Source organism: Catharus ustulatus, chromosome 2, assembly GCF_009819885.2.
Source record: "Catharus ustulatus isolate bCatUst1 chromosome 2, bCatUst1.pri.v2, whole genome shotgun sequence".
Lineage (NCBI taxonomy): Eukaryota > Metazoa > Chordata > Aves > Passeriformes > Turdidae > Catharus > Catharus ustulatus.
Window position 1 is genome coordinate 46,017,036 of NC_046222.1, and position 14,792 is coordinate 46,031,827.

A 14,792-nucleotide genomic window follows, 5' to 3' on the forward strand; every position below is an offset into this window, starting at 1 on the left:
TCTGGAAAGCTCTACAGGAGCCACAGGGCCTGCAAAAATAGATCAGTGTTACATAAAGTCCACATTCAATTATTCAGGCTTTGTCTACTTGATGCATTTGAGCCCCAGGTCAGAACAGTGCTTAACCCTGTGTCCAGTCAGAACCAGCAGTGAATTTGGAGGCAGCACTTCTGAGCTATCTTCAGTCAGAACAAGGGTACATTGAGTAATTGAGCACAACTGCAGACCTGATTCCTAATTTGTCACACAAGGTCACGATATGGCAGCACTTCAGTAGGACTTTCAAGCAGTAATTGTTCCTTGCCAGAATACCATATATCCTTAAAGAAGGATGCAGCTACAGGCAATGTACAAACCCAGCAGCAGCTGCTGTGTCCTCAGCAGGAGTCCAGGCACCAGCAAACACAGAGCCATGCAGACACAGAGCTCAGAGATGTGTCCTCCTACTTTATTCTACATGAATGCAATCCACATAATCAGAAATAACAGAGAGCTTGGTCTGGTGAGTTAGTCACTGCACGGACACCCAGCAGAGGCTTCTCACCAGTGACACACTGACACCATGTAGCACTGCACCCTGGAGCTGTCAGGCTAGCTCTGGTCCCACAGTCCAGCTGGGAAAGGGGCGAGTTCCTGCACCCAAATGCTGTGTCGCAGTACTGAAGCCAGCTCAGGTCTTGATGCAAGACATGTTTCCAGCTATGTGATATTCACTGAATGTGTGCAAATCAGCCCCTGAACATGCCCAGAGGGCTCATTGCTACAGACATGTTTCCTTTGTTGTCTAAAGGAAAGAAATCAGTTAAGACAAGGCTGCTGCTACATGGACAGCATTGTGCAGCTGAGGAATGAGACCTTCCTTCCCAAGGGCTCTTCAAAAGCAGACACCAAGCAAAGCACAGGCCAGGTGAATTGTGGTGGCAGCAAGCTCCTCTCTTACTATTCTCATTCCCCTCAGATTTTCTCCATTAAAAGATGGGAGTCTAGGAGAAATGGTGACTGTGAGCAGGCTGCCAGCACAGCAGCCTTTAACCTGCACATGGGAGGCAGGCAGGAGTAAGCCAAGCTGTCCTCAAAGTCCCCACATGATTTAGGATGGGCACCTCGGTTTACGTGCCATTATTTACAGCAGCATGACCTGCCAATACCTTGCCACAACTACAGGCAATCAACCAGTGTAGGAGACAGTGACAGCATAGCTTAGCAGCATTGGTTTCCAGAGGCACCAATAGCCATTCACCTTACAAGAGTCAGCCCATTATTTTAGTTCCAGAAATGCATTCTAGGTATCACTCTCCTTTTGCAGCACGAGAGTTGTATCAAATAAATTGCACTAGTCCTTGTAAGCCACAGCCAAAAGGGCTGCTCTGAGTCAGCCAGCCCAGCATCAGTTCTCCTCTACTCCAGTCCTTGGCTCTTCTGAAGTGCATTAAATAAACTTTGCTCCACTGCCAGCATTTAGAGGTTGAAAATACCCAGAAGAAAACCTGCACCAATATTGCCTTCACTGTAATATTTTTCCCTTTTTTCCCCCTGGAGGATCTCAGGGTCACCCTACCCCCACAAGTCCTGGTGCTACAGGCACAGAGACATGCACTCATAGGAATGCAGGTGTGTAGCAGAGCTGGTCTGGAACTCACACCTCACAGGAACTTTCACACAACACTACAATGAAGAGCTACAGAAATCTGGGGATGAACAGCATGAATTGTGGGTATTTGAGTCAAGGAAGAGAAAAATGTCTGTGGTATCCCCACTAACCTTCCACTTCCCTTTGAGAAAATCATTATTATCACAAATGAGAGTGTATTCCAATCTGAAAGAGACCTGTCACCCCTCATGGACACCAAAGCAGGCAGGATCAAAGCTGAGGCAGCAGTTTGACTCTTCAGTTTAACTGCTTCATATGCCATCCACTCCCTCCTCCCTGATCCACAACTTTACACAGTAAACAGCTCTGCTTTTCCTGCCCAGACTCCATTCCAATTAGCTGTTGACTGCAGGGAAAGCACTGCAGCTACATCAATATAAAGTGGTGTAAGAGAAGGGAGAACCAAGCCCTTTGTCTTTAAAAGATCAATGCTGGCCTTAGTGATTTGCATGGGCAATATTTTCCCACTTAATCCTCTTCACTGTAATTCAGAGAAGTAAAGTAAACATTCTGCAGAGATAGTAGCTGAGTTTTGTCATTATTTTGTTAACATATGCATACAGTGCTAGCCACTGTTATTAATTCAATACACAATCTTTATTCTGTTATTTTAAAAGAGGCAGTAGCTGGAGCCTGCAATAAAAACATCTTTCACAAAATACCTTTCACTTTAAAAAACAAAAACTCTACAGATAGAAGAGGAAGCACCACAGGCTACAACTTTTCTAGAATCACACACCAGTTTCCCTGATCATAATAACTCTTTTGAACCCTCACACAGTCCAGGGATCTGCATACTGCTTCCAGTTCCCCTTCACAGAACACATGGTAATAGCGGTGGAAAACAGGGCTGAGTTCTTGCGATTCTTTGGAGCCACCTGGAACCAACCCTGTATCAACATTTTCCTCTTTCTTTTTAGTACCACCTTTCAGGTGCCAGGGAACCAGCAAATCTTGAGAGTGAAAGGAGGTTCTGTTAGTGTGAACAGGCAGTCTGAAGTCTGCTACTGGCTTGGCATCACAGCTTTCATCCTTCAAGTTGTTAAGGAGCTGGTCAGACCATGCTGAGTCTTGGCTGCTGTTATCAGGCTCTTGGTCACTAAGTGGTCTCTGGGCTGTGGCAGTATTCATTTCCTTGTCTTTGTTTTTACTACCATTCTTTTCCTTAAGGTATTTAGACTTCTGGTTTTTGTATTCTTGTTCCATTGCCCAGACATAAATGAGTGCTGTTCCACCAGGTCTTAGAAGTCGAGCTAGTTCTCGGATAGTAGCCAGTCTCCGCTCCTGGAAAGGAAAAGTGTGAAGTTGGTACATAAACAAGAAGTCAGGAGAATGGAATGGCAGCAATTTCTCCTTACCAAAGATACAATAAAACTTGAAAAGAAGGTGTTTTTTCCCACTATTTATTTTCATTCATAATATAGCCCATCACTGTGTGCAAGTCAAGACATTTTCCTAAACACAATTATCTTTGTGAAGACATCATTCATGTCAAGCACTGGAACAGGCTGTCCAGAGCAGTGGTGGATTCACCATCCCTGGAGATATTTAAAGGACCTGTAGATGTGGCACTCAGGGACATGGTTTAGTGGTGAACTTGGCAGTGTCAGATTAACAGTGGGACTCGGGGATCTTAAAGGTCTTTTCCAGCCTCAGTGATTCTACTATTCTCTTTCCATTTGAAAATAGTTCTCTGCTGAGCAGGATTTCTTGGACATATCAGCCCACCTGGAAAAGACAGACACCTTTTCAAGAAGGTGATTCAGTATTTAAAATCTCAGATTCAAATCTACCACACCTGATGATGCACAGGCTAAATTTGCAGCTGAAGGGGCCAGACTTACAGCTTAAACCCAGGTTCTCTGATCACATGAACAAAGATATGTCAGCCTTCTCCAAAACGGAGTTCCTTCTACTTTTTTTTACTGGATTTGGAAAAACATTCACCTCATTTCTGGTATGTAAAGATCCATGGGGCCTCTCTAAGATGGTCTAGAAACTTGTTACCATGGCACAGTTTCTTCCAGAAGAACCTTACCCAGCCGAGCGATGCAGCAGACTGGTGAGCAGTCTCCCTTTTGTTTGGAGATGGGTAACCAATGCACAGATTTAAAAGCCCAAAATCACAAGATCTGCCCAAGAGCCCAAGATCTGAGCCAGGAAACAATGTAATTCTTGACTCCCAAAGCAGAGTCCCCTTCTCCAGTGTCATTAATTACAAGCACACAAAAATGACACCCAAACATAGGGCCAAAGCTCCACGGGGAGCAAGGGCACCCGAGAAGCAGAATGTGAACAGAAAGTTTAAGAAGCAGCAGTACCACAACAGCTGAACTCTGCTCTGACAACTGCTTACACCAAATGCAAACCTTGGATTTCTTCCCATTTTGTTCTTGCCTTTACTTGTATTGTAGTATTAGTAGCTCTGCACAGCAATCCAACAGTACAGTGGAGCAGAAAGAGGGGTGACTTACTGCTGTTGAGAAGTGGTGGATTACAGCAATTGAGATGCAGGCATCACAAGAACCACTGCGGATCGGCACTGACAGGGCATCACAGACAAATGCCTGGAAATGCTTTTCTCCACAGATATCCACCAGGTTTTTGCTGCGATCACAGCCAACCTGGAACAGAAAGTGTTTCATTAAGCTTTTCATGAGAGGATAATTACAAGACTGGAATATGATTTTCATTTGATGCTTACAGTAAGAGAGTCATCACAGTTTTCCTACTGAGGGAACAGGGTTTAAAATCAAAACAAGAGGCAAGTGTGAGAAAACAGCCTCAAGAGGAGTATATAGTTCCCAGGTATAGACAAAAAGAAAACAACCCTGATGCTACACCTGCCCAGTGTCCACACCAAAGGCAGTAAGACAAAACTTACTGCTTTTGAAAAATCAGCATTTAGAAGTGTTTTTTAAATGCCTGCATAAAAACAATAAATCTAATAAATGTAATAAATCTAAATTGATCAAGACACCTTCTGAAAGAAATAATGAGGCACGCACCATCCTGGTTTTCATGTCTGCACACTGAATACTCAAACCAAAGCCCTGCTATCAGGTTATATATCAAACTTTGCATGCATGAGAATAATAAATTTATTTGTTTTCAGTGACCAGCAAGAAGTAGATAGCAGAGAACAGGCTCAGACAGTATTTGTTGCATTTGACACCAAAAGAATAACTAAACTGTCTTTGATGCCAGAAGAACAGCAAACAACTTACTCTGCTTAATCAACCCAAGAGAGACAGTAGTACCACGAAAATTAAACAACCTCTTTTGCAATGATTACTGAAAATATATTTATCTTCCATCGTAATTTTTCATTTTATCTGTTCAAATCCTTTTATCTTTCAGCCTATCACCACAGTTTGGAAAAAAAACAGAATTCTGTTCCAGCATTCTTTCATGAAAGCTTACCAGTGAGCTGCCTTCTACTCAGGTCCCTGACTTTTGATCCAAAGTAAATGAAACAGTTGTGAAAATGCCAACCTGACAATACAAGATAATCCTCCACAAAAACTATGAATATGCACATATAATCCTGCCAATTAGCAATAAACAGACCTGAAAAGATCAATCCTAACATTGCTTTCTTCGCACTCATTCCTTGGTCTCCGGCATTTACTAAATCACTAAGTGAATTGTGTTGCTTATGAACAAAAAAAGGAAACCCTTATTTACTTGAATGCAAACAAATCCCCATCATTTTACATTGGCAGCCAACTGAAGTGTCTTTAAATTACTCTGACAGCCTGCATGTTAGTGATTGCACACCTCATTACTGGTACCTTTAGTTACTTCTGCAATTAAGACATTGACTTGCAGTACTTAATAATAAAACTCAAAGGACCAAATTCACTGCTGGCAGAAGGAGGAAGAAAAATACTTGCAGCTTCCACTGACAGAAGCTTTCTCAGAAAGAATTGCTTTGGTCCTCCACACCTAGAGTGAAAATGGACTGGATAATGGAACACAATCCCCCGTTCCCAAAATGACCTTGAAAAGGACTACAATGTATGTTGATGAAATCAAACAAACTGAGAACGAGAACAAAGGCATGAGTGCCAGATTGCAAAGCCCTCATTTGCATCTAAATTATTTCAAATATTATGAAGTCAGGTTTACTTATACTGACATACTTTCTCAAGCAAATGTACATCCAAAGCTAGAAGATGGTGTTTCATAGTGAAAATTGAGACCTTGAAACAGTACACTTCAAACACACAGCTGCTCTAAAAGAGGCATATTAGGCTAAAACTTCATGTGGTTTTAAACGTAAACATGACAATGAGTGCTATGCATATAGGCATAAATGGTGAACACAGGGAGCCACCACAGATGCCTGGCGCTGAAGCTAGGCAACTTCCACATCCTTACGGCAATTATCTCTAGGTGATATTTCAAAATGATTATAATCATCACACTCCTGCATTTTCTAACTTACAAGAGACATGCATTCATTAAAACCAAAATACATTTCAGACACTTAGAAAACAACAAGGTAGCAAAAAAGCAGGTAGCAAAAAACCAGGTTAGTTTAGTGGTGCAATACCAGCTTACAGCTGGAAAATTAGCCTGTGGTTTTTATGAGTACAGAAAACATTTACAGCAAGGGGCAGAGAGTCCAAACTCAACTTTTCCCATTCTGTTACTAACTGATTTTTAAATTCTAAAGCATGCAGAAGATTTGACTGATGAAACTTCATCTACAGAAGAGTTCAAGGGACTATTTTAATTGAGAACAGGTTTTTCTCTCTCTAATTAAATATATAATCAAAACATTTAAAACAAATCTCAAAATATAGCTGGAAAGCTTTAATTTTTGCCAGTTCATTTCTCTATTTTCGATGCTCAGAACAGAATATTTATTGTCTTTGCTAGCATCTCCTCTAGAAGAGTGGATACAGGCAGATGAATTACTATTAGTCTGGCGTCCAAACCCAAAAGAATCTAGTATATCTCTAGGTGAGTCAAGCTGCATGTATGTTTTTTGCTTTCTATTTCATATTATCTATGATTCTTCTCAATAATTTCTTGAGAAACTATAAATAAATACCTCAGCTGATTATGCAGCTGAGTCTGCTCAGCCAGTCCACCTCTCAGCAAGTCACTCCTGGCTTCTCAGGTTTCTCACATTTTGCTCCAGACATCCGTTCCCACATCCCTGCCTTTTTGGGAAGTACCTCCACCCATCTCTTCACCACTTTTTGTGATGTAAAAACAATGGCTCACAGGAGCGCAAGAGTGACCACTGACAGGCACTGTGACTGAAACCCACTTGATTTTCAGTGTATAAGGATAAATATGCATCCAACTTTTACTTTAAGACAAGAAATCTGTATTAGTATGGAGGCCTGTAACTCTGCAACTAGAACCCAAACAAAAACAAAACTTAGGAAAGGGGCAAAGGAATGTCAACATTCTGGCATACCACACCCTCTCTGGGCACACTGCATAATGCAAACCTTTAGACAATCAAAGTATCAAAAAGAAAAAAAAAAAAAAAAAAAAAAAAAAAGGCCAAGAAAAAAGAGGAGAAGGAAGGAGAAACAAATGTAACACCTGCCCATGCACCTTCACCTCCACCTTCACAGCAAAGAATAGCTAAAGTAGATTTTATACATTCTGTTTAATGCTGTGGTTTGGTATAGATCATTAGGGAGCAAAAGACACTAAGAAATAGCTTGCTTTGTAATGATGCTGCAAATCTGCAAAAGGCAAGCCCTTTTGCATGCTGAAAAAAAGATAGGTAAAGACAGGTTGAGATTGCCCAACCACTATGTGTTTTCTTTCACATTATCTCATTATAACTAACTCAGCCTGGTAGACTTAGTTCATTTAAGTATCTGGGAACCTGATTTATTCAGCACATTACAAAGCGATGAACAAAACGATATCTAATTCTGAAATCCAGCCACCGAATGGAATTATGTTGCTCTCCAGAGAAACGCCTCAGCTATAACTAACAGCATGAGCTCAAGAAGCCAAATTACATTCCAGCAAACAATTCATCTGAGTCAAGCTTTCAGCATTCCTTTCATGTAGTGTTTTGGCTTTCCATTGCATGTAGTCAGGGTATCTCTGAAAGCAAAGTGCTATGCCTAAGGCCTGGAGTTCATTTCTCAGTGACAAAGCAACAGAAGCAAGTTGAACAATTCAGCCTTCATTCTAGTTTTGTGCTGCTCTTGCCCAGTTCCTTCTTAGCTCTCTTCCCAGATCTCTCACCCATTTAATGACTATTATTCATTGAGAGAAAAGGGCAGGAAAGGTTCATCTGTCTCACCCTTCAGTTCCTAAGATATGGTGAACTTACTCCAGGCATACCTTTACTAAATGGTTTTTCTTTCCCAGGTTTTACTCACTACTAAAAAGTCCTTGGGAGAGGAATCTATTACCCAGTGCAACTAAAACCCACCCAACTTTATGCAACCATACCACAGTAAATATTCACTGTCTCTCCTCCCTACACCCTGGAAAAATTAAATTTTTATATAGTTCCAGTAGATCGCAGTTTGGAGCAGTAATGCAGAAAACAGAGGTACACATCTGACAGCAAAAGCAGGTCTTACAAGGTCTTGTGAAATATAAACTGCATTACCAATTACCTCTGAATGACATACAAAACAGAAATAGGAATATCTGTATTAAAGCAAATAATTTTGGCTCCTCTATTGCCATATTGTTTCTCCTATCATCAGTAGTCTGTCAAGTAGAGTAATTTCTTTATACAAAAAGGAAACATATCTACCTTATGGCATTTTCAGTTATTTGCCACTGAATTTCTCACCAATTTATCAGTTCAATTAAAGATGTAAACTACAAATTTGAAAGACTTAAATGACTTTTCATTCATGCAGCAGTCTGAACATTCCTGCTGAGACTTACACATCACCACACCTACCTGAACACTGGAAACAATGAGACAAAGCTAAAGTGCATAGAAATTAATTACATAATTGCAATAGCATCAATGAAACCTTTGCGGTAATCGGGGAATGGCTAAGGCTGAAACATTTTGTTCCATAAAAATATAAGCTCTGCTTACAGATATGAATATTAAGCTTGAAAACACCTAAATAAAATCTGTTAAAATAATCCCCCAAATGAGATTTGGTGGGAAGGGAATTGTGGAAAAACAACACTAAAACTCTGTCTCTTTTTTGCATTCATTTAAACAATAGCAAGGTGGGCGAGACAAAAAAGAAAAAGTAATCTGAAACACTGTTAAATTCAACCTTTCCCCAGCTTTTGTGCTAGCTACAACAGATATGGATTCCATCTCCAGCTGAAACATCCTTAATCTGAATTTGTTTATCATGGAATTGCTGCTCTCTCACTGTGTCAGAATAATGCAGCCATTACAGCACTGTCACTTTTGCTGAGCATAGATGGACTCGTGCATTTCATTGTCACATGGGACACTCACGTAGATAAGGCTGCATGTAATCATCCAGAGAAACTGAAGCAACTACAACAGCACAGGCCACAGTGGAGACGTTTTCAGACAGCACCTGAAGATTAAAACCATCAAGAGAGCTACCTTAGCTGTGATCTACCATTAGCACTGCTACTTAAACCATAAAAGCGCACAGTAACCTGTAAAGCATATTGCTTGCCTTCAGGAAATGCTTGCCTCGGGTTTCAGTACTTCTGAGTCAAAATACCCCAAGCTACAGAGCTGTGCCAACAGTGCTTTATCCAATCCCTACACAACTCCTAACTTCACAGCACTGCTTCATTGCTTCTTTCCCAACAGGACATGGGCTAAGAGCTCTATTACACTCTGCACAAAAAAAAGATGTAGAATTTACTGAGTTTATGTCTGGATTTTATGTCTCCATCTAAAGAGTAGTAAATGAAGGAGAAAACTGATGCCTCCATCTAGAGAGCACTCCCTTTATCCCAACAATACACCTGACACATAAAACATTGTTACCCCTCACCCTCAGCTCCATGACTAAACCATGGTAGATGGAATTAACAGCACTAGAGACACCTTGTCAAATTTTAAAAACACCTGTAAACACAATACACACAGGGTTTTCTTTAACAACACTGGTTGTTACAGAAAAATAAATCTGGTAGAAAGAAGGAGTTAAATCCATCCTCCTGAGGCACTGTGCTGACTTGTAGATGAAAACAGCCAAATATAAAATCTAGAATCTATCTCCATCTAAGAACCACTAGTTGCCACCAGTGGAAAATAAAATGTCAAGGGAGGCCAACTGAACGAAGCAATTCCCAGATTCTATTTTTCAACCGTCTCAAGTGCTTCTTTAATAGTTTCCTCCCTTTCACTGTTATTTCTAATGTTGTTATTTCTCAGATACATATTAAGTAACAAATTAGGTAACTCCTAGAGTAATAGAGAGAGGAGCTGGCTTTTCTTTGACTGCCAGTCATTATGTGATCATTCCTTTCCTTAGCTGGTCAACTGTGGGCTCCAGAAAACAGACTGGTGCTGGCAATTTCTGAACACAGTAGCTTGCATTAATTTCACTTTAAAAGTCTACCACAAAACTCCACAACTGCAATTTATCAAATCCATTCTACGACCAGTTGACCTTCATGATAAATGTTTCTACTCTCCAGTTAGGCTTGCTGCTTTTTCTTACAGGAGTCAGGACTGAAAGACTGAAATGTACTGAATTAAATAATTAGGCTACAGCAGTCGGGAATAGAGATGCCTACTTATTAATTGGTTGATGTTGTTCTAGCCCATAAGAACAGTAAGGGAAATCATTTACTAACACAAACAGCATTGTAAACAAAAACTTATCTTTTTTAGCTGCATATAAATAACAGGACAGAAACTCCTGAAACAGAAAAACAACTCCAAGTTTTATTATCAATAATGAATGCTTTGCCCTACATAGAAGTTTTCAAGTCTGATGGATTTCAGAGTGTTTCACAGGACAAACAAGTGAAACAATCAGACAATCCTGGAACAGGAGATAGAAGATACCATAACACACACTCCTTTGAGATTTCTTTTGGGTTAGAACAATGGCAAGTTTGACTCTTTTTTATTTCCTCCAAAAATATCTTTTAAATATCTGCAATGAAAGCTATCTCTTGGTTCATATTTGTACATAATTCACCTCTCCCTGCTAGGTAGGGAGAGAAGTAAAACCCGACTAAGTAGAGATTGTGAGACAGTGAAAGAGAGAAAATAAGCAAGAATTATGTCAGAACTGTCTAAACGTGAAAAAAAAAAAAGGGAGTGAAAGGTCAGAAATTTTCCCAAAGTTGAGATCTCACTGTGCTGGATTTTATGTTGGCATATTTATTGGGCCTGTGCACAGAGCCAGAGGTGGAACAGTCAAACATGACATCATTCACAAATGAGATGTGTCACCAGGCCACAGAGAACTGAAGAGGTCATGAAATATAGCATTGCCCATGGAGATTTCACCCACTCACCAAGCAAATGACAATTTTGTTTGAAGCATTCAAATTGCCCAACCATTTAATAAATTTATTCAACGACGACAAAAAAGGCTAAATCATCCATTATAAGTTTTCAATCCATTGCACCCATTACTATTTGTCTTAATGCATTTTAAATTACAGAGCAGAAGTGGCTTTGAAAAAAAGAAAAAGGTAATGCACATAATGAATACATGTGGAAACTTAAGAAAACTGGTAATTGATCTTGCATAAAGAAATACTTTTCTGTTCTCAGCATTCTTCCAATGCCAACCTGAACCTCCAGCATGCTACAAGTGCAGAATAAACACCAGAACCAGTGAAAACAAATGACAGTAGCTACTACTTACCATGTACAAATCCTTGTTGATGCCAAGGTACTTCCCATTACCACAACCAATATCAGCCACTATTGACCCTGTTGGCAAGGACCTGAGAAACTCTACAATTCGGGGCCATGGGCTATGCCTGGTACTGCTGAAGTGTGTGGCAATCTCTTCATACACCTTGTGTACATATTCTTGCTCCAGTTTTGAGGCCTCCATCTCATTCTGGGGAAATGAAGGTTGCACCGGTCTCTGCTGTCCTTTCTGGCTGTCACAGACAGATGGGTAAACTAGATACAGCAACAGATACAAAATATTATTTATTTTAAGCAATTCCTCATTGATTAAGCATACTTAGTAAAATTAACTTAAAAGTGAAATATTAAAATGCAAAAAATGCTTCATTTCTCCTTTACCTTTTAAAAACTGAAACACAGGTCAAACTACAGAAGTGTTTGATGACCTGGAAGTAAGTAACCGGCCCACATGTACCAGAGGCTGTTTGCAGTGATCATTATCTGCTATGTTAATGATGTTTACATTCTCAAAACTGAGATAGTGCCCCCAGTGCCAAAGACCACAACACTATTACAATTCAGCCTCTGAAATTCTGTTTTAAGGGCATAAATGGACTTCAGTTCCATGTAATCATTGAGGCACGAGTCTAATTATCATCTCTGCTGCCCTAAGGCACTTTACATGGCTCTGTCCCAGCAGATATGACCACTTCTCCTTCTCTAATGTACCTGTTTTCTCAAAATTACAGGCTCCTTCAAAAAAAAACCAAACCAATCAAAACTGAGGAAAAAATGTGAATAATAGTACTTATTTCAATTTTGTTACATTATTAAGCACTTGAAATGCCAATGAAACATAAGACTCCAGATTACTTGGTTGTCTCTGGAGCAAGCCAAATGCCTTCTTCTATAGAGAAACTCCAGTAACCACGTGAATGCAACCAATTCAAGCCATATAGTATGCTAAGAACCATCCAAGAATTGCTATGATGACTGCCAAAACTACCCAAAGGAATCAAATAATTTGCTCAAAAAAAGAAAAGCTACCTATTGGTGATAAATAATTTTGACTTGAAGGTTGCCTCAAGACACTTACTGCAATTGCAAGGGCTTCTCCTCACTTTCCTGAATGTAAATGATGTCCTTGTTTCCCTTCGATTTAATGTTAAATCTCCAACATCAGCAGTGATTGTTCTAACTTTGTGCCCAAGTTCTGATGCTTGAATAACATCATATTTTCTAGGTGTGATCCTAAAATAAAGGAACAAAAAATAAAGGAATAATTCAATTTGCATCAGAATAAAACCCAGTCAGTCTTTGTAAGAAGGCAATCCTTACAACCTGTAAGAGAAATGTGATTACAATGTGCTATTTAACATACCTCTGCCTCTCAGTTTTTAACTTATTCAATTTCAGAGAGCAAAGAGATGACACAAATTAATGAAATGAAGGGTTGTTTAATTCCATGTAATTACATTTCCCTTCCCTCCTTCCCCCTTCCATTTCTTTCTTCCATTAAGTTTGATTGTTTCTTTTTCTAGTATTTTTATATACATATAATTTTATTTATTTATTTTTAATGTATAGATTTTTGTCCTGTTTTTGGCTGGGATATATTTAATTTTCTTCTAAGTGTCTGTGCTAACAGCATCAGTGCTGTGTTTTTGATTTAGTATGAGAATGATGTTGGTAACACTCTGATGTTGCAGCTGTAATGCTTACTGTAAGTGAGGACTTTTCAGTTTCCCATGCTCTGCCAGTGAGGAGGGGTAAGAGAAGCTGGGAGGCAGCATGGTCAGGATAGCTGACCCAAACTGAGCAGAGTTTCCATACCACAGAGCATCCTGCTCAGTGTACAAACTGGGGGTGGGCTGACCATCAATCAGTGGGTGGTGAACAACTGCATTGTGCGTCTCTTGTCGCTCTTGGGTTTTGTTCCTCTCTCTTGCTTCTTTTCATTACTATTACTAGAACTTCCCAATGTCAAAAAGAAAATGCTGCATGCCCTCTTGCTTGGCACAGAGGGGTTTTACTATTGCAGTGCCAAGAATGAAGCCTTGCCAGGTAACCAAATATGAAAAACATCACCAATGAACTTCATCAGAAAAGCCAGAATTTTACCTTCACCTGTGATTCAAAAAGAGAATACATCTTTCACCCTCCTTGATGACACTGCATAGTTTATTTCTAAACCATGTATTTCTCATTCACAGAGAGCTGAACAAAAATGCTTTTCCTGTGCACTTTGTTAATGGGGTCAAAACAAAGTCTTTAATTCCTTGGCATTCAAGTATATACCCTGAAAATATGTCCAGATTAATTTCAAAACTGACTCTTGTGCTCTTATGATTTGACTTTCAAGGTGTAGATAAAAGGCATCACAAATGTCATTAAATACATTTTGATATTATGTATGCAAGTGAATTAGTTACAACTTCTGACTGGATGATTTTAATTTTGATTACAGTACAACATTCCAGCGGCATGATGCAAGGCTTACTCCAGTTGAGTATCTTGACCCACTGTTGCTTTTAAAAACATATAGAAAAACTATATTTAGGAAAGATGGACAAGAACCAGCACAGGAACCACTTATGAGTAGAAAGGTCTGAGATCTTAATTTTCAATGTAGTTTATTCATTGGTTCTCAAAAGACAACCATCACTTGAAGGCACAAGGGAGTTAAGTAATCTCATTCCAGGTTTTAACAGACAGGTACACTATTCCAACCTCAATGGTGGCTGGCCAGTACTGCAAGTGCCCAGCACGCATCCTTCTGTCTCCTGGGAGTGCCCAGGGCTGGCTTGGAAAGAGCAGAGCTGGTAGTCCTGGAGAAACCTGAGGCCTCAGAAAGCATGAGCCCTCCCTCCTCTGGGAGCTGTGTTTAAATGGAGGCTGTCCCACTGGCCCTTGTTCCAGTTACAATCTCAGATGCATCCCCAGCTCCGTCTGTGCACGGCCTGACCTTGACCCTGGGCTGGTGTTCCAGCCTGGCCTCAGCATGGCCCAAGGAGCAGCCTGGGGTTGGGGACTGCCCACCGGCTTCCCTGCCCAGCAGTGTTACTGACGTGGAAACTGCACTGTATTCTCAGAGCTGTGCACGACCTTTCCAAAAGACAACTGATGGTATTTGATAGGACAGCATAAGAAGCTTACAATATTGGTATCCATATTCAGTCCTGTATATCAAGCAACAAGGGTGTTCACTGCCCTGAGCTTCTATAGCAATGCACATCAGAAGGACCAAGTGCTTTTTACAGCTATTTAATTTAACAAGGGAAGATACAGGTGGTATAAGAGCTCTATAAAATTAACAATGTAAATGTTACCAGAGAGTCCATGTTCACCCTGTTTTCACAATAC

General features: G+C 40.2%; 1 protein-coding gene across 4 annotated transcripts in view; it reads right to left on the reverse strand.

Moving 5' to 3' along the window:
- Positions 1-427: 427 nt before the first annotated feature.
- ALKBH8 (alkB homolog 8, tRNA methyltransferase) overlaps positions 428-14,792 on the reverse strand; it is a 51,482-nt gene continuing 37,117 nt past the window's right edge. For all 4 annotated transcript variants that reach the window (XM_033053570.1, XM_033053569.1, XM_033053571.1 and 1 more), the window contains exons 10-13: positions 12,526-12,680; positions 11,437-11,702; positions 4,126-4,275; positions 428-2,935 (exon numbers count right to left, since the gene is read on the reverse strand). In XM_033053570.1, the coding sequence (XP_032909461.1) occupies positions 2,366-2,935; positions 4,126-4,275; positions 11,437-11,702; positions 12,526-12,680 (1,141 nt within the window). In that variant the 3' untranslated portion in view covers positions 428-2,365. The remainder of the gene's footprint in view (positions 2,936-4,125; positions 4,276-11,436; positions 11,703-12,525; positions 12,681-14,792) is intronic.